Here is a 20,916-nt window from a genome sequence, read left to right as displayed (position 1 = left end):
ACAGCAAACAGCAAACTTTCCCTGACTTATCTGCACCACTTGGCTGCTGTTGTGCTGGCACAAGGGGATGGAACACAACCAAGCCTCTGCTGTCAGCCTGGGCACAGCACCATTTACCCAACAGCTGCAGCCACTGCTCCCTCCTGCTCTCTTCAGCCCCAGCTGTCTCACCCAGATCACCAGCTTTATTCATCCCCAGCTACGACACAGTAACAACACAGGGAGCACAGGTCATGAACAAAACTCTTCGATAAGAAATATGCATTTCCTATGATTAACGAAAATGCACAGAATTCCCCATTCTTTGGTGATCCCCATGTCCTCTCCTGCCCTTCCTCTCTTCCCTTCTGCTACAATTCTCTCATCACTTCCTTATACATCCCTTCCTTTTTCCCTCCCTCTTGTGTTTTTCCTTCTCTCATTTCCTTAATCCCATCCACCTCTTCTGGAAGTTTTTCTCTATAAGTATGTTTATCCTTCCTCATATGAGGGTTTTGTGTCACACAAGATTCAGGTTGGAATGGACCTCAGCAGGTCAACGTAAATCTAAACTCATTTTAGATGAGGTATCAAAAGAGAAGAAAAACAACTTAGAAATAATTATAAAGAGCCTTCATGGCTGAAAGGTAATAAATCAAATATAAAATGCGCTCTCTTACAGAACAGATTCATCCCTATTTTAAGAAATGTATTTAAGAAATTTGGTGCACTAATTTATGCACATGTTGCACATTAAAAAAATCATGACTTCATCAGACTAGAAGTGTAGAAGTAGTTGGAATCCCTCAAACATAATGAAAGGTTCTTGTAGCAATGACACTGATGAGCCCCTGTGCCTAAGAACAACTATTTCCAAAGAATGTACTGTACCTCTCTCCTTACTACACCTGGCCACATAACCCTCTACTCCTTAGAGTAAAATTATTCACAGATTATTTGTAATGTTATGAAGCATCAGCTAAGTTTCAGACAGGCTTTGGAATGATCTGTAATTGCAGATTCTAAAGTATATTAAATTCTTATATAAAAATATGCGTTTTCAGGCCATACATACACAAATTAAAAATATAGATGAATCCCAAATAATTTAGAAACATAATCCCTATCTGAGTGCTTAATTTTTCACTAATTCCAACATGAAACCAACTTTATTTCAATGGTCAGTAATGGATTTGAACAGAAATTAGATCATGTTGTGGACTGAGGCCAATCTAATTTCTGTTTTGTTGTTTCACAGAGCAATGAATCAATAAAGAGTATAATTATTTTTATTTCACTAACATTTTTTCATCATTTATTACTTCAAATAATAGACTTTGAGCTAGTCTTACTAACCTCCTCGAGCAAAGCTATTGGATAGATTTACATCCAAATGTCCTGGCACTACCTGCTTAAACACAGTAGACATTCTTGAAGCCCTCGTTTCAGTGCCTAAAGTCAGCCAAAAAAAGAATAGAAGATTAAAAAAGCTACAGTGTTAACCAGACTAACACTTAATATGACTGATAAAATGCCCTTTTTCACCCAATACAGCTAATTCTTGCCAATTTTGTACTTTAGATTTATTTTTTAAGACAAATGTGTACATTGGCAACAGTATGGAGGTGTTAGATACAGCTAAGCAATCAACATATTTTACAATAAATGAAGCAAAGCACACACACTTTGGGATGGTGTTACTTTACAAGAAAAGCCACTGTTTGGCAGTATTAGGCCAACTGCAACCAAGTAAGACAAGACAGAGACACAATTTCAAGTCACATAGTACTTCCTGACACGTTGGGGTTACCCTCACTTAAACCTCACCAGGTTTCATCATAAAATAACTGAAATAAAACATAGATTAATTTCTTCATGGTTCCACCAAGGCATAACTCAAATGGTGTATTTTATTAGAGTTTTCACTGCAAAAAGAGCTCTACTTGGAAGTTACATTAGTAGAAACCCATTATGATATGCAATGCATAAAGAATATGTCTTCCATTGCTGCTGCACCTAAACAATGTTATCTGTTCTGATCTTGCAACCTCATACTTCCTCATTATGCAAAACAGAGCAGATTTTGCCTCATTATATAAAAAAGAGCAAATTTGCATACTTTTAAATTTGGTAGCCTTTTATTCAATATGCAGTTTATGCTTGATTAGTTCTAAAAGACTTTACTCCCAGATTAATATTGAAAAGTATTTCAGAAAAGATTATAAACATCCTTTACACAGAGAAAACATATTCACTGAAAGTAAAAGCAAATAGGCTCTGGAAAGTCTAAGAGTAAAGAAACAACAGAATTCATATGGAACTAGCACCAAATCAGAGAAAAGTCCCTTCTCAGCCAGAAAAAAGCACAGTACAAAGCAATTTTACCTGGAGACAGAGCAATGGTTGGGCTAACAGTGAGAGTATTACTGCCATTCATTTTGCAGTGGACGGATATCACATTCAGCAAGGCTTGTAGGTATTTCTCCTGTTCTATACTGCTTGAAGATTCTAGAGAAGTGGGAGCTAGAGTCACAAGAAGAATGGAATGCATTAAAAAAAGAAAAATATGATTCATAAATACATAGAATAAAAGGCTTACTGTGTAAAGCAGAGCATGGAAAATGTCCTGGTTTGCCTGTCAAAGGTTCAAAAAGCCTTTCCTCTGATGACAAGCTGTTCATCACCTGGCTGCACAGCAGGATGCAGCAATGTTCTCTTGCATTCCACACAAAGCTGAACTTCTGAAACTTTTACCTCATGGTCACTACGTAAAACATTCACCACTGGTCACTGTGTGATCAGCACAAACCAAGTGAAGATAATGCAGCTTTCCCTTCACTCGCCAAACAAAAGTAACATTTCTAAGTTTGTGCTACTTAAAACCACACTCAACCAGCTCTTCCTCATTCCAGAAAGGGAAGGTTACTTACCTGTACTTGGAGGTTCCTTGAGATACAATATCCATAAAAAAAGTCAAGAAACCATTAACACAACACACAACCACGGGAAAAATACCTCAAAAATAAGAAAAACAAATAATCCCAATCAGAAAAACTCCACCCATTGTGTCCAGGTGCAAGGACTTAGGGAAAGAAGATGAAGCTCAGGTCCTGGGCCACAGCACAATGACAAAATAGTTAATGTTTTTTTCAAATGCCAAACAAAATTTTGGGAATTCCAGTTTATTGCAGACATCTTTGGACTTTATATAGGGCAAAAGTTTCATAGCTGCTTAAACCAGCATTTGGTATCTTGCTCACAAGAGTCAAGATTTGGAATAAGAGACAGAGACAAAGAATTTGATTGAGCATATTTTGAAAAACACAGTGGTAATTTATAAATAGTTTTCTCCAATGATAATCCAATCTCATTCTATGCTGGAGAGTAATAGACAGTAAGCTAATTAGCTGGAGGTGGCAAAAGGAATTTCAAGATAGAAATTAGTATCTGAATTGAAAGCACAATTAGGATGTGATGATGTTTCCTATAGGAAACTGCTGTTTCTGTCTGACAAAGTGGAAAAAGCCTGAGCATGAACATTATTTTCTCTTCTATTCCCAAACAGGATTTACACATCCTGAAATCCACTGGGATGATCTCTGGGTCCTCTAGACCTTGAAGTAATACTACAAAAAGTCAATTTAGGTCTTAACAATTTAGTTAAATTGAAAGAAATGAACTATCTAAATGAAAGGATAATGTCTATGCCACTCACACTGTCACAGTTTTATTCTGTAAAGAGTATTGTGTGTGTTTTAGAAAACAGTCTGACTTATATCAAAGCCTGTCATTGAACCAAGCAGGTATCAGAATTAAACACTGAGGGCAAAAATGTCCTTGTGAAGGATGGGAGATGGAAAATTTTCCCTTTGTCCTTACCACAATTCATCCCACCACAGCAGCATACAGAGATGACTCAAAGATTGCCCCATCCCAGCACAGGTCAACTGGGATTTCTATGAAATGACCACCTCCCAAGGGCTGTATCACACGTGAAAGTCACCACAGCAACATGGATTTAAACATAAGATAAGAGATGGAGAGTCTGGTAGCAATTTTTTCCCATTTAATTTTGTGTTTATCTCAGGAAAGAAATGGATTGCTTAGTCCTGAAATGCTAATACGTGCTTTATATACCTGGTCACAGGTTGCTCCACCTTTATCTTACAAGTCCTAATACAACCACTAATTAAGCCTGAACCAAGATAACTCTTCTCTTGGGTAGTGTTACTACATCCAAGAAACATAAATGTTCTTTCCACAGGGTAGCTGACCAATAAATGCTAATTTAAGCATAGAATGTCAAATTTAGAACTACAAAATTCTCAATGAGGTCAAAGTAATTCAGAAATCAACTTGCAGATTTAAAGGAACATTTCAAAAGGAGGTATATACTCTCCATCTCATATTTGAACATCTGTTAAGAATTTTTTTTTTGGACAGATGTTAGAAAATACAATTCTGTTGCACATGCAGTTTGGTTCCACACAGAAATTAAGCACTGTGCATAATTTCTCTAAAGATTTGTTCTGTGCTTCTTATATAACATATTGACCTCCCAGTATGCTTTGAAAACTTGTGTAACACACCACGTAACAGGAAATCACAAAAATTAAGTTCCAGCAGGCCCTCCTTGTTTCTCTCTATCAATCCAGAACTGACCAATAAAAAAATCTACCCCTGTGAAGTCTCTGCTTAGGAAAGAATGAATTTGTCAGCTTGAATTTAATTTCAGATTATCTTTGTCCTTTTAGTTTGCTTCACAAGGTGCTTTTCATTATAGACTTTCCTTCTCTGCACACAACTCCTGCTGAGGCAGCTGTGTGTAACTACCTTTGTTCATCAGCTTTATTTCAATGAGCTTCAATTTCATTAAGAGTAAGATTAACACCCTAGAAATCTTCTCCATTTTCCTTGCTGCACCTTCCTGAGGGAAGTCTCCATTTTCTTCACACTTTAAAAGAAACAGTAACTCCAGAAGCAAGTGTCAGACACAGCTATTGTCAATCCATTTATCTACTCCATAATATTCTGCTGGACAAATGGCAATGGCAATATAAAAGGTTATATAAAATTAAGAAAAGAAACCATCAGGAAACTACTGCAGAAAACATCAAATTTCAGAAAAAAATCATAATTTTGAGATTATTCCTGCAAGTTTTTTTCAATTTATTCTCTATTTGTAGCAGGTTCAAGATGCCTCACCTGTATTTCAGTCAGGACAATCAGTGTTAAATCAGTTGAAGATTTAACATTTGAATTGCCATGCCTGGGATTCACACCATGAGCATGTGGAAGAACTGGTGTAGCCACCAGCTTTGGCAGCTGCTGTGTCAACTATGGGTAGTACCTCACTGATTCATTTTATTAATCCTTTCCACAAAAAGGCTTTATATAAATTTCAATTCATTGCCTTCATTGCTCATCACTCCAAATAAAAAAATGCTCCCACAAAACACTGAAGAGATACACTCAATCTGTGTTATAACAATGAATATTCAGTAGATAATTAGTGATTCTCAAATTAACCTTAATAGTCAGTCCAGACACTAACATTAAAAATATTTTTCTAATATCTTTGAAATAATGAGATTTTAAAGGTGCATTTGATACACACAAAAACTCCTTATGTCTGATATAAATTGCTCTTAAAAAGAAGGAAAAATGTGACTTTCATCAAGGTATTCTGTGAAGGAAAAACTATGGAGCACTATGTAAAAAATATTTAAATCATTAAATCTTCAAATTACTTTTATGGCACTTGTGCATAAGTGTACAGTATGCTTCTTAGAAGTTTTGAAAAATTCTATAGAACATGAATAGAGTCCAAACTTTTAGTTGCATTCTAGCCATTACTAGGGAGAAACCCAAACATAAACAGGACAAAAGAATTTCTTTGCTGCCTTAATGAGTTTCTGATACTCCAATTCGACCTCACATTTCCTCTTCCTCCAGAAAGAAAAATTATGGCCTAATTCTGGAATAATTTCTAAACAACTATCAGTTTGATTAAAGAAAATACAGACTTGTTCTTGGCTTGAAATTAACTCTGAAAAAGCCATCAGCATGAGATGGAAATCCAGGCAGTCAGAAGTATCCTAAACACTGCCTGTGAATGATGGAAGTCAACAAATGTTATATCCAAAATGAATGTTACCCTAATATTACATTCTCCTGAAAAACTATTCTGATAAATCTTGTGTTGATCCAATCCCTGTCCAAATTATTAATTCCCATTTTTTGAACTGCTTTCATACCGTTCAGGATGTTGACAAACAGTAGCTAATAATATCAGATAACCACTGATATCCTGAGACTTTTGATTCAATCGAATCACCCATTTTCCTCTGGCACAATAAACATTTCCAGTTGAAATTCCCTCTCCAGAAAGCCTGGCTGCACCAACTCACCCGTGGGATGTGTGTTTTGGGATTTGAAGAGGCCCACCACACTTTTTCCATGGAAGCCCCCAGACCTCAGCAGCAGAGTGCTGTTTTTAGTGTTCTTCCAGCAGACCACGGGCAGGCGATTGTGGCGGTAGCAGCGAGCCACTCTCTGCAGGCTGCTGTCCTGCACAGACTGCGGCACCACCAGCAGCCCAGGATAACTGCATCAACAGCAAAATAAAAACAAACAAACCCAACTCAACAATTAAAATAGCTTTCAAAATGCTCAGCAATGAAAAAAAAAAAAGATTCTTAAAATGACAAGTTGAAAACGCATCTTAACAAAATATACCTCAACTGTTAGAATTACTTTCATTTGTAAAGTAATTTTTAGTTCGAGCCTAGCAAATACGTTAATTTAAGCAAACTGCATTTTAAATAGAAATTGAATTATGAAAATTTTTTAAGACTGTCATCACTAATCAACTTCCATTTAAGGTTACATTTTATTTGGTATTATTTATCTTCTTAGCATATCTCTTATCTGTCACTACAATGAAGCCGTATTTTTAAGCATGACAGAAAACAGAATTTTGAGGTACACAAATGATGCAGTAGTTCTGTTTTGACAATTGTATATGAAATATGAGAATTGAAAGGAAAGAATGTTAGATTGCCTAGAGTATCACAATGAAAACAATAGCTTTTCGTTTATGGAAAAATATGTTTAAATTTTACAGTCAGACTAACAGAATAGAGTGCTTGACACTGCATCTTTTGTTCTGTTTAAAATACTGCTATCCACTGAGAGACCAGGAAATTCACTGATATAATACCTTTAAAGATAGGAAACACAGAAAATGGTAGTTTTGTTCATGTCAGTGAAAGAAGGATTCAAGAAATATGAAATAGGATTTTCTATCTCCTCCAAAAATTCAAGTGCCAGTATCATGTGTAAGGAGAAACTAAGATGAGGAACAAGAAACAGCTAATGCTTACTAAACAGCTTTTATTCTCTCTACAATATACACTATTCCTGCAAATTCAATTCTTGGACATTTATTCAACTGCCCTCAGATAAAATAAATGTACATGGTATTTACAGTCTACACAGCAACCACAGTAATACAGCAGTAGGTATTTATATCCTGAGATTTGTAGTTCTTTCAGATACTGATTATATTTTCAAAAAAGCCTAGAAAATATTAAAAGCTCATGGTTTTAGCGGGGGGAAGGCTTGTCTGCATAATGGTCAAAGCATAATGAAAATGGACAGATTTCATGCCTTCATCTGCATTGTATTCCATATTCCATGGTGACTAAACAAAACCAGTACTCTAGACAAGTCAGGAAACAAGAAAGGATCTAGTATTTTTCTTCTGTGCCCTTTTTCCTGGCAATTCCATTGTCCATAATGAAAGCAATGACCAGGCTAAACTGGCTCTAGAGAATGCAAATGTCTTCTGATATGACTCATGCAGATAGGCTTTTGTATGAAAAGGAATTTTTGTGGGCAGTGTCAGTAAACTCCATCAGCTTTCACAACAAAAAAAAAAAAGACTTAGCAACACTGATGTGCTAAAACACAGCATGTGACTTTCAGCACATGACAAACTTTTGAAGTAAATACTTTCATGGAGTCAATTCCAACACATACTTTTTAATTTGAAGAGAATAGTTATTTATAATTGCTTCTGAAGCTCGCTTTTTTATTTAGGAACAGAAGAGATTTTAAATGCAAATATATAAATGCATACATGTGTACATGTGCCTCTAGTTTCAGCTGCTTCATTGGTAAACTCACCTCCTGCAGAGGGAATACATCCTGTTCAGTGCAGTTATTCTCAAGTATTCTGTTTTTGAGCGAGAAGAATTAGTGCTGATGGTTCCCAGCCCCAAACGCTGATAGTCCCTAAAACAGGCTCTTTCTACTAATTGCTCCATGGTTGATTTTTCTGATGCTTTCAGGGTACCACTGGTGTGCAGCTCGCTGTCATCTGAAACTAAAGGGAAAAGTCTTACTGGGGAGGCCAGCAGTTACACAGCAAACAAGGCTACTTTCTTCTAAACAAGTTTGTCCTGCTCTCAGCGATCAATGGCAAGATCCAGGACATGCAAATCACAGTTTACAGAGTTTATAAACACTAAAATAGTATTTTAATAATATTTAAAAATAGTATTTTAGTCAGCCAACCTGACCAGCATGAAGTTACCTACTGTGCTTGAGACTGGCATGGCTGACATCTCTCTAGCTAAAATCCTGGAGAAAGTTATCTCACATATTCATTTGAACTGAATTGAAGACAGATCATTTCTTTACCAACTTACAAATTCTTTACAGATTCATTACAGATCCAAGACAAAAATAAACCACACAATTTTTTTTCAAACTATCTTCAGAAGAGGTAACAATTTTTTAAGGCTTGGTCCAGCCTAAGAAATGTTTCAGTGCTGTAATTTCACAAGACATGACTGCTGGGTTCTGAATGTCTCAGTTCCAATGTCAGGCAGCAGCTTTCTTCAGCCGTGCATATCAGCTGCCCTTTCCAAAGCAAAAAAAAACTTCAACCATGAGAGATAAAAAACTATGTCACAAGTTCAGACTACTCTGAAATTCAAGTCAAGCAAGGTCTTTGCACAAAACCTGCCACCTGCCCATTAGTGACACTTTCAAGCATTTCCAAATACTTCTGAGAGCAGATTTACTGCTCACAGCATGTATCAGACACTTGCTACCACCTGAAGCATTGAAACATGTGCATAAGAGAAGTATTTCTTCAGGGATGAGGCACTGGAAAGTACATGAGGATTTAAACTTAAAACAGGATTTCATAAAATAGGAATATAAACTTATTTAGAAAATAAAAAATATGCTATAATTAACATTTTACTGGCAGTAGACAACATTCAGAATTTACAGGACTAGTACCTCTAGGATTTTTTTTCTGCGCATCTTAGCATAAAAGCTAAATGAAAAATTTTCTTTGCCCTTTCAGCTAAAGAAAAAAAAAATTCTCTATTTGGTCTAAATAATAAAGTTGAACACTCTGGATCTCTCCTCTTTTTCCTCTTTTTCTCATATTTGTCACAGTAAAAAGAAGTCACACAACACCTGAAGTATGAAGTGCACGAATGGCAAACTAATTTAAATGAGTTTCAGAAATACTTTTTTGGGGTCATACAAAATCTTGGTATTTAACAGGTTTGAATGGAAAGCTGTAACTGTCTTAGGATAAGGGTGTGCTTTGTGAAACACCTTTTCCCCAATGGATTTTTCTCCCATGAAAGCAGGTACATTGGTGATCAGACTGTGCAGAACACTCTCCTGTGCATAGCAAGCTAAAGTTAAGAGCTCCTATCCAACGTCCTTAAGCTGAAGAGGGAGATGAAGATATATTTTGTTGTCTCAAGTTTAATGTGATTTATTTGCTTTTGAAAAATACAAGGAATAATCCCTCTGTGTTACTGTTCTTGAGATATGACTATTTTCAAAAGAAGGCTTCAAAGTCTCTTGTTTTATTGAACACACCCATATGAGCACTGTAAGTAACAGAATTTACTAATGATTGAGAGATTCTAAAGTCTGAAAACAAAGAGATGAGGAGGAATTTGAGGGAAATTAGATGTTCATTGGCAACAACTGATAACTCCAGTACTGTGCCCAGTTTTCGAAATCGCATTGCAAGTTCTATATGGGCTACCTAAAGAAGCCTGAGAAAAGAGCAATGAAGATGATCAGAAGTCCATCAAGACTAATAAAGAACTGAAAGAACTGCAAAGATTTAACATTCAGAAGACAACAGAAGAATATTACAATAGATCATAAATCCATTCTGCATTGCAATCAGAATGAGGGGAATCATCTCTTCTCTATGTACACAGTGGCAGAGTAAGAAAAGGAGGGTTTAAATTGCAGCAAGATGATGTTTAGTCCTGAACCTCAGAAAACTGCTTGTTTTCTCCAGCATTAAGGATGCTTTAAGTATTAGTATGAGCTGCCTAGAGCTGTGGAACCTTCACCTTTGAAAGCTTTTAGGAAGAAGTTAGGCAAACACCTATGAGGAACAGGTGAAGTATGTTGATCTTGCCTTGGGGCAGAGTTGGACTGCTTGATCTCTTGAAGTTCCTTCCAGCCCTATCTTTAACATTTCTTTTTTAAGACAGTGCATCACCTGCTGTAGATAGTTCATTGTTGGCAGACCTGCATAGTTTCCTACACTTCAGTTTTTGAGACTTGCAAAGTAGTCAAAAACAAAGCCAAAGCCAAAGTCACAGCAGTCAATATCAAAGGAATTGCAGTGATTCCTCCCCGTGGCTCTCTGGGCTCTGTCTGAAGCAGAGTCACTGCTGTTGACAGCTCCCTGTCCCTGATGTGCCAGTGCTGCATGGAAAGAAAAGCAAACTCAGCCTTTGGTCACTTTAACACATTCCCAGCCAAGACACCTGGAAAGCAGCAGGCCTACAGACTCCCAAGTTATAATATTACATTTTTTTAGGGAAGGAAAAAAGTGACTATCACTAATCTTATACAGCACCCGTGTTCATGGATCAACACCGTTGTTTTGTGCATCGGCAATGCAAAAACTCTTCAAACTTCTCCATCATTAAGAGACTGAATACACAGGTGCTTGGTGTCTGAGGGTGACACAAAATCACCCCAAAATCACCCAGGTACAGCCTGCAGAATTGTTTCTGACCCGAGGAACATGTAACATTAGAACACATGCTAACTCAGCACTTCAGGAAGATGCTGGAAATTCAATTAAGAATGTAATTCTTTAGCACTCTAAAGACACCCTGTGTTTCCCAAACCTTTCTTTTTGCCTATTTCTCATTACTTTATCTGGAATGAAAGAAGAGAAACAGTATTTTTAAGCTCGCCTGGACTGGCTTTCTTCCATTTCAGAGAGAACAGAGGCTTCAGTCCTGCTTTAGACAACTTTCATACATCTGCTCCTAAGTCACATGAGTTGACTTGCTCAGTGACCAAATATTCAACAGGAAAATTTGGCTTGTTTGATGTTTGGAAGAAATTATCAATGTCTGAAGAACACTTCATTATCTGAGATGCCTATGTTTTTTTTTTTAAAGAAAGAATGCTTGGACAAAACAACACCTGTTTATGTAGAGGAGAATCTGGTTCCCTCTAGTGGTTTATTATAAATTAGCAGTGGTCCAGATAAGGCTCTACAGACAGCAGCATATGGGAGGAAAAGAGGCTTTTTGGGGAAAGTCAAACTCCACACCATCACACAAACTGCACAAAATACCCAAACCCCTTTCTACCTTCTACCCCAAAACAATTTCAACCAAAAATATGGGAAGTGATATTTTCAGTAGTAACAAGTGCTGCTGCTTTCAGAAATCATTTGCCAGTTCCACACCTACAAAAGTCTCCATTTGCTCCTTCTTGCACCTCACCAGTTACTGCTTCCTCATCACAGACTAGCTGCAGATGTCAGATGTCTAGAGATAAATGGAAGCTACAGCATGCTTCTGTGCTGTTTCATCTTAAAAATGATCTAAAAGATATCATATCTAAATAGTTTGATAATTAAAAAATAATCTAGTACTTTGCTGTACCACTGAATTGAGTCAACTTCCTCTTCTCATTGCAAAAGAAAACACTCACTAAAGGCACAGACTTGAAACCCTTCTCTTTCCTGTCTAGGAAAACCCTTCAATTTCTTGCTGAAGGCATTTCTCATTCAATACACCAGAATGGAAGCATTAACAGGATAAATTTATTAACCCACATGGATAAAATGTCACACTCTTACCAGAGATATCATCATCTTCATTCCAGCCAGGCCGATTCCCTCTTTCCTCCACTATCGTGCCTGTTTTCTTCTTCAATAAATACTGGCGCCCAATTGTCATCTTCCCAGCACGTTTTGCTCCCTTCACAATGCTTTTGGAGAAGGTACTAGAAATCCAAAACAACAAAAGTATTTGGAAAGATTCATCTGATTCTGCCTGATGGCATTTACAGATTTTTATGATGAACACGAATAAAAAAGATTTATTCTTTTTTCACTTAATACAAACAATTACAAACTTCAGAAAAATTGCTTCCTATATTAGTTATTAAACAAAAATTGTACTACTTTGAGATAAATTGGTGTCTTTCCTCCTACTGGTAATGAATAGGCAGATATCATCTTTCTTTAGGTTTGTTTTTTTTTTTGCCAGTACTGTGATAAATCTAGAAAGCTGCCAAAGGAAAGGCAGGAAAGATAGAAATTACCTTTAAGTTTTAAGATTTCATGACTAGCCTGGGACTCTGTTTCCTGTGCCAACAATGCACCAATCAACAGAGAATCACAGGAGCTACTACTCTGGAACACACTAATGATGCAGCTGGTTCAATAAAAACGCTACTCCTATTTTGTGCATTTCAAAATATAATAAAGTGCTTATTCAAATCTACTGTAGGCAGAAGTTTATGTAAAAAATATCATTCCTATCCCAAATAAACATCTGTCTAGCTGTTAATACAAAGAAATGCAAAATAGAAAGAGATGCAAAACAGCAATCAGTATTTTGACATGATCTCCACAGGTGCAGAGCTTTCAGGTTGTTCAATGCATTGGGATAAACAAGAACATCAGAAAAAAGAAGGAAGACTGTACCGGAATGAAGTGTTCTTTTCTTTCTGTTTTGGTAGAATTATCTGTGGTGCTGTTTGCCCTGCTGCAAAGGCAAAAGTGCTGAAGATGGACTGAGGATAACGGAACTTCATCAACTGTTTCTTAAATATTTCCACCACTTCAGGACTTACTTCTTCATCAAACGCTACTTTAATTAACTGTTTTAAAGACATGACATGTTAGAAACTGGAAAACAACCTGAGAATTTCAGAAATTGAAAGATTCTAAAATATAGTAGCAAATACCCATATTTACACAGTATTATGCCCTTCAAAAAAATACAGATATATGTACATATGTCTCATTTATTTTGACTGCTATTACACATTTTAAGAGTTTTTTATTTCCTATTTTAAATTTATGTCCTAATACTAAGGTATCTTCACTAGGCAGCATCTGGAATTCTCGTAACATCAAATACAAAATATTTTGGTTATTCCAAGTTGTAGTGCTGGCACTTAGACATCTACAGCAGTTCAAATTCTGGTCACATGGGACAGCTTAGCTGGGAAATAGTCTGCCAGCTCTGCCCCTACACTGGGAACTGAGGTTGGTAATGCACTTCAAAGACTCAGCAAGCCAGCAATTTCAACATTCATATGTCAGAGCCATTATATTTCTATTACTTCGATGTTCCAATTTTGGCCTCACCTTGTGAAGTATAGAAAACTGCTAGTAACAAAAATGTCAGTGAAATCTGCTCCTTAAAAAGGAAATAACCTTGTGCTGTTCAACACTGATCCATCCACCTGACTAAAAATGCTTTTTTGAAAGGTTCTGGGGGGGAAAAAAAAAAAATCCCATCCAATCATCCTCCGCTGAAAGGAAGTCAACAATTCGGGGAAAACAAATAAGAGACAGAAAATACGGAATCCATAAACAGGCCCAAAAGAACTCTAAGAATGTGGAGAAAGCAAACAAAGAAATAACATAGAGCTCTATTTCTGAGTGCATACCTAGACACCTTTTAAATTCTTTTGCTTGCCATCTAGGAGGTGGATTTCATCCTTGCTTTTCCAATTTCACTTGTTTTGTAAATACTTTCCAAATGACTAATGGCTCTGTTGTTCTAGGACCTCCTTGAAAGGAGCTCTTCAGTCTTTCAGGGTTACACTGATCCGAAGTTTTAAAGATATCACACAGCAGAGCTGCACAAAAACCCATCTGAAAATCATAATTAATAAACAAAGGGGAGGGGCTATTTCATCCCATATTGAACCCTGGCTGTTACATAGGGGACTGAGAAAAAGCTGTTTGTGGATTGTTTTTGTTCTCATAACCTAACACAAAACTATGCTAAACAAAAGCAAAGATGATGTTTGACCTGAACCCAGCTCTGAAAACACTGAGCTGTGTCTGTATTTATCACATCATAGAAGCATGCTAAGTATTCTGGTAAAAAGATTTCTGGAAAATAAAAGTCCTCTCAGAAGTCCACTAGAACAATTTTTTTTGCTTGTTTTACTCATTTTCATTCCTAATTTTCTGCTTTTGAAGAGGATTTTTGAAGGATGATTAGCTAAATAATGTTCATTGTTGTAAGGAACTAGCAAATTTTGTTATGTTTTCAAATGTTGGAGTTACTGTTCTCAATGAAAATATGCTTCTGCAGTCAGTCAACCCAGCAAAGCATTTCCTATCTTAAGCACTGCAGTCTACTTTCAGTCCATGATACAAAATTCTTTGCTTGCAGCTTTTGATCTCTTAGGGTTTGAACAAGAATCAAAATTCAGGAAAGACTTCAGGATTCCTAATTTTTACAAGTCCATCTCCATCCATTGCCCTGCAATACACATGTTTGCTGAACACATCCCTGGGGATCCTACAGAAAATTCCAAGATCTGGGCCTGTCATTGGTTTTATCCTAAAGATTCCTGGAAGTGCAGTTTCCATGGGTGACATCCCATAACTTTCTCCCATAGATTTTAAAGAAAAGATGGTGAAGCCTTTAAGAATGGTGAAGTGACAAACCTTGAGAAGAAAGCAATACTCAGAGCTTTTCCATATTGATTCCACATAGCTGGAGGAGAGAGAAAGCAGGTTCTCACTAGCCTCCCTATAGGCCTCTACTTACTTGAAGGGATTCTGGACCCAAACCAGCCCTTTTCTGGTTCCAAAATAGGTGAGGAAAGCAGTGAAAGAAATCCAATGTGAAAATAGCAACCCTCTGTAAATATCAAGTGGGCCAAGAAATGCCAGGGTTTCTATGAGTTCTGCCTTGTCTGTTGACCTTACAGGGCAGAAAACCAGACTCTTCACAAATACCAGGGCAAAGTGCTGCTTGTAAATATTTTGAGCTGACTGTAGCCACATAAATTTTCACAAAACTTCCTTTTACCTGAAAAGTGGCTGAACTGATCTGCAGCCCTTCCTGCATGCTCTGCTGCAGCTGGTTCTGGATACTGATCTTCTTCTCCTTGGTCATGGAGGCGATAGGAAAGCTCCGGATCACGGTCTGCTCCCCAACTGAGGATACAACACACACATTTGTTAGATCACACAAGCAGCTCTGCTCTGCTCACACTGTTACTGGAATAAACAAGAGTAAATACAAAGCAACATGAACATGATGGTATAGGATTAATTTCAGGCAAAAACACCTGAATAGTTGGCAAATTCCTAAAGCGTCATTTGTAATCTGAATTTTTACTCTATTTCAGCTGTGATGATTAGAAAAATATTCTCCTTCCTTCTGAATCCTTCTACATAATGGAAATGCACCCCCAAAACCTAGGTTGGTGGGGGGTAAAGAAACAATTTCAAGTTTACTCAGATTTCATAATGCAGTATATAACCTATAAACAGAAATTATATACTTTGGTATCTTTACATATGACCATGAACTTTCCAAATAAATTTATACTTCTGAATGACAATCTGCTTAGAAATGGCACATGTTAAATCATGAAAAATTAACATTCTGAAGAGCTGAAATATTACGAAAATACAGTTATTTACAAGCAATAATTTTAGATAAAATACCGAGTCATGAATATTTTTCACTTGTTTCCAGTGTCTGAAAAAAACTGTTTAATGATGTTGATGCTTGAACAGGTGGAGAGGCCAGCTCAAAATCCTGCCTATCTGAAGGACCACAATGTTTGGATTTTCTTACCCAGCTGATCATGAGGAGTGCCTTTAAATATAATTCTGTAAGTGGTAAGGAACAAAGCTCCTTCAGCAGGGAGGATATGAGGACCTCCAAGCAGTCCTCCTGTGGCTTCCTCTCTGCCATCAGGATCCAGCAGCACACGGAGACCTTCGCAAACAAATTCTTCTCCTGGCAGTAAAGTTGGCCGTAGAATTTTGGGCTGATGCAAATAAATGGAAGTGTAAGTGTAAATCAGTGTTATACCTCAGGCTAGTAATAATATTTGGTTTTAAAAGCTTGAAAACAAAATTGTTATGACACTGAGTCTAAAGAAGGGAGATGGAGTCTGGACTCAACGAAGAGAAATGGGTCTCAAAAACAGTGGGCATGCAACAGCTTGTTTATGATCAGAAGTCTGGCTCTACTGGTTTCATATTTCATGAGACCAAAGCCAAGCACTTTATTTATCACTGGTGGAAATTTTCTTTTAACGTTTTGATATTTCCTCGTAATATTATGAGAGGAAAAAAAAGATGACAAGATTTCATGATTCTAATATTTGTAAAGAACACAAATATGTTTCATAACACTTGCCTTCTGTATTGGTGGAAGCCTCCTACTCTCACGATGAACAGCCTCCAGAGTCTCTATGTGCATTGCTACAATGCCTGGGAAGCAGGAATACCATAAGTTAAGTCTCACACAATGTAAAAGAGAAAGCTGCCCAGTAATTAAAACTATGGTAGTTCTGAAATTCTCAAATTTTGACATCAAGGACAGAATTATCAGAGATTCAACAGCATTTAGAGTCTGGAGAAGAAATCTTACACTCTAACTTATCCGAAGGCAACTCAAATTAGAAAATGTGTTTGTTTAATTAGGAAAAGAAAAAAGAAAGACTATAAAGCACCTTCTTGTGACAATTCTCACCTGGTATCATGCAGTGCAGACCTTTGATGTGATCCTGTGTGACCCCACTTTCTGTGCAAACCTTGTCAATAAATCTGGTGATGAAGCGCACGACTGCGTTTGCAACATCGTTGTTCTCCGAGTCCTCAAACCCACTCTCAGTGTCGTAACTCTCTGCAACGCTGCCCGCAATGCTAAGGGCAGAGATAAAAGCAGTAACAAGTTGGAACAATTCAGCTGGTGATGCACATATGCCACTTGGATAGACATTGACAATCTGTTGGCTTTTTTTCCAGTTACAATTCACAAACCTTGCTAAAAGCGTATGGTGGTGCCACAATTACACTGCACTCCCATTGCCTGAACTTCATGAATGGTGACATAGGACAATTTTCTCTCCATGAGTCTGGCACAGATAGGCCCAGAAGAGAAAAAATAGCTTTTTGGAAGTGAGCTCTATGTTTTCTCCTCATAAAGTCAAGCAAAATATTTGCAACCAGTGGTAAGCAAAGATCCAGTTATATAGAAAATGATACATTAAATGTACATTTAGGTTGCAGAGCAAAGCAGTCAAAAGCTAAAAGGATCGTAAGAAAAATGTTTTGTGCATTAGATAAGCAAGCAAGTCAGTGGGAGATGTACTCTGAATGTCTAAAAATGCCTCCCATAATAATATTTGGGGCCAAATTCATAGATTGCAACATACACCACAAGCAGGCTACTGAGCACGTCCTAATGCCTGAGATTAGAGGTGTCTAGTCAGCAGAAATTAGTAACTCCAGGGGGAGTTTCATCCTGATAGTCTTTTACTTGATGCCAGTGTTCTCACATAGTGTTCTATAATTTTATCAAGTGAGAATTTGTACAGAGAGGTGATAATGAAGACAATAAACAAAGAGGGAGGAAATGTTATGAAATTGTTATGAAATGTCCTGGATTTGCATGCTAGGGAATGAATGGAACTGGTGTTATACTCCTACTGCTTCCTTAGTAATTTAACCTTTGCCATTGTGGTTTAGCCCTCTTGCTTTTTGTGACCTCAGTGCCTTTCCTCCTTTGCAGCTGTTGCACAGAAATGCAGATTTTATAGATGCTATACAAATGCTTTCTTAATTTTAGGTTCATACAGTGGTTTTTTTCAAGTTATATAAAAACTATCAGAGTGGGTTTGGGGCTGCTGTTTTCTTTCTCACCTACGTTTGTCTTCAACATCTGCATTGCTAGATTAAAAATCCTCACTGGGACAATACATTGTTCCTTTAAATAGAAGTAAATGACTCCAAAGTTCTGCTATTTAAGAGGAATCATGTTAGACTTCTACTCTCCTTAACTACTGAACTTGAAAGGAAGAGAAGCTGCTGAAACAATCTGGTTTTTGGAGTACAGCCACTTGGCAAGCCATGGTCCATCCTGCTGGGTGAGCACCTGGATACTCACCTGTTTGTGACAATGCTGTTGCTTCCACTCTCCCAGTCCCCTGTAGCTGATGTTCTCAGCAGCTTATTCTTGCTTGTATCCAGTGGGACCAGCAGGTAGACCATGAGGTTGGCAAAATGAATGGCCTGGCTGAAAACTGTGCTTTCCTCATTCTGGACTAGCTCCTGCTGTGTCTGTTTATTAAGGGTTGGCCATAACCTCAGCTGCTCAGCAGCCAGGTCCATCGCTGTCTTATCCTGGTCTGCAGGAGTTTTCTCCTGGAAGACACAGAGAAAGAAATATGAAGACATAGAAGAAATTATAAAGCTACAACTTAATGATTAGCCAAAGCTTTAATTATTAAATTTCTAATTAAACTTCTTCAGTTATTTAAATTACATATTGTTTTAAAAAGAAAGAGCAAATAACTATCCTCCATAGGGTTTAAGGAGAGTTATGATTATGGGAACTGAGCTTTGAGTTCAGTTCACTGAAATGCACCAGTAGCACAACGTGGGCAGATCTAAATAACATCATTGCTTTTAAGGTCTTTTTTCATGCCATCAGATCTTCCATGTTTCTTCAGAGTGGTTTGGTGATTTTAACATAGCTGCTCTCACTTAGCTCAAATAAGAACAAACATAAATCAGATTGAGAAATAAAATGCAGCTCATGGCTCGATGCTGGCAATATTCTCCAAATTCCTAGGATGTTCAGGTGAGGGAAGCTTTTATATAAATAGTTTCCAGACCAGCTGAAACATTCATGCTTTTTTATGTTGGAGTCCAATTCTAGCATTAGCTTAAAGCAAACTAGGTAGATGGCAGACAGACAAAAGCAGAATAAAGGAATCTGGCAGCTGCTATTAGTGACCTAAAGCCTGATGTTACATTAATGAATGACTAGGTATATTGCAAATGCTTTTTTCCACACTAAATTGAGCTAACATCAAATTATAATGCTTTGCAGATAAATGTAAATTTCTATTATTTCTCATGTTACTGTATACTGTGTAATACAGAAGAAAATGAAAGAAAACCACATAAAATTGGAAAAACAATAACTCTTTGTAACCTAGGAGACGATTAACATATGAAAAAAAATATTACTTTACTATTTTAATATATTCTCCTACCTTTTGTTTCAACTGTACTGTATGGTTGTCATCTTTGGCTGTAAGGTAGAGGGAGCGAACTTGATTTTGCACATTGCTGTAGAAGGTTGTTTCCCAAAACTGTTGGTTAGTCCAGATAGGATGATCTTGTACACAGGTGTAAGCAAATTGACTAACCCCAGGTGCTAATTTCTGAAAGCAAAAAATGTGCAAAGTTGACAAATCAGTCCTATTATTCAATTTCTTTTAAGGGCTATGGCTTCAGAGCTGACACACATATATGTGTGTATATATGATTAGTGGTATGAACTGAAATGTAAAATATATCAACTTTTGTACTGCAATATGGGATAGAGAAATTATCTCCAGTTTTGTGCCATTCAAGAAATTAACACACAGGTCTAATGCCAGTGCAAGGCATGGTTTTCTTGATTCAGAGTAGAAAAATGAGAATTGAGGTAAGAATTTAGTGATAATAGTACAGAACACTTTCGTAATATAAAACATCTTCCTTGCCAACAAACCACAGGATTTTTAATAACCTAGTGTACAACATAGAAATCAGTATTCAAACAGATGAAAATTATTTCTCATTTTATTTAGAAGTGTAGTAATGAAATTTAAAGTGAGTGTCAACTGAGTCCTTCCAATAAACAGCAGAAGATTAGATAAATCGTTATCTTCAGTGTTATTTACTGAACTGCATGACCCAAATCCAGTTCCTGAAAGAGTGCTAATTTGGGTATGTTCTTTGAAGTCACAAGGGTTTGGATCTCAAACAAACCCAGAATTGTTACAGCATTAGTCATTATGAATGAACCATTTTTTTCAAGTACATCTATTTATTTAGGTTGCACTAGTCTCTGAGGGAGTTGTTTAATATTCTGGATAACCACAAACAGAGGAAAGAGATTTATTTCAATGACCCAAATCATAAAGAATTAAATCCTTTATCATATGCTCTTACTTTTTGAAAAAATAAGGCCACAAAATAATGTATTGTATTCTGCATGTAGCAAAGAAGCAGGTCATCTAAATTTGTGCTTAGGATTATTTCTGCAGCAGGACTGAAGGATAAAGGACATTACTGGATGCCTCATTAAATGGCTATCACTCACAATACTACCCACACCTGAAACACACACTGTATCTAGAACTTAGGTTTTACTTTAGTGATTGTGTTCTGAACCACTTTCCTGGAGAGCATGACTGCTACTCCATTTAATATTTGTAATTGTAGAACTGTACAGAACAGTCAGTACTTATAATATTTCCCTAGCTGGCACTTGGGCATTCAAATGGGAGGGTAGGAAATTACAACCAAAAATTTTATAGTCTGGTTTACTGATTTCTGGTTTTGCAATTCTTCAA

General features: G+C 37.0%; 1 protein-coding gene across 6 annotated transcripts in view; it reads right to left on the bottom strand.

The window, feature by feature from the left end:
• The window catches only part of SBF2 (SET binding factor 2), a 231,823-nt gene that overhangs the window by 29,136 nt on the left and 181,771 nt on the right, over window positions 1-20,916 (bottom strand). For 4 of the 6 annotated variants that reach the window (XM_015631151.3, XM_015631152.3, XM_015631153.3 and 1 more), the window contains exons 18-29: window positions 19,567-19,737; window positions 18,453-18,709; window positions 17,037-17,209; window positions 16,701-16,774; window positions 16,131-16,326; window positions 15,354-15,481; window positions 12,998-13,173; window positions 12,146-12,291; window positions 8,170-8,368; window positions 6,390-6,586; window positions 2,365-2,502; window positions 1,336-1,431 (exon numbers count right to left, since the gene is read on the bottom strand). In XM_015631151.3, coding sequence (XP_015486637.1) covers window positions 1,336-1,431; window positions 2,365-2,502; window positions 6,390-6,586; window positions 8,170-8,368; window positions 12,146-12,291; window positions 12,998-13,173; window positions 15,354-15,481; window positions 16,131-16,326; window positions 16,701-16,774; window positions 17,037-17,209; window positions 18,453-18,709; window positions 19,567-19,737 — 1,951 coding nt within the window. The remainder of the gene's footprint in view (window positions 1-1,335; window positions 1,432-2,364; window positions 2,503-6,389; window positions 6,587-8,169; window positions 8,369-12,145; window positions 12,292-12,997; window positions 13,174-15,353; window positions 15,482-16,130; window positions 16,327-16,700; window positions 16,775-17,036; window positions 17,210-18,452; window positions 18,710-19,566; window positions 19,738-20,916) is intronic. The other 2 variants (XM_015631155.3, XM_015631156.3) reach the window with 1 other exon arrangement.

This window comes from Parus major, chromosome 5 (assembly GCF_001522545.3).
Source record: "Parus major isolate Abel chromosome 5, Parus_major1.1, whole genome shotgun sequence".
NCBI classification, from domain to species: Eukaryota; Metazoa; Chordata; class Aves; order Passeriformes; family Paridae; genus Parus; species Parus major.
This window is presented reverse-complemented; position numbering and strand designations above follow the sequence as displayed.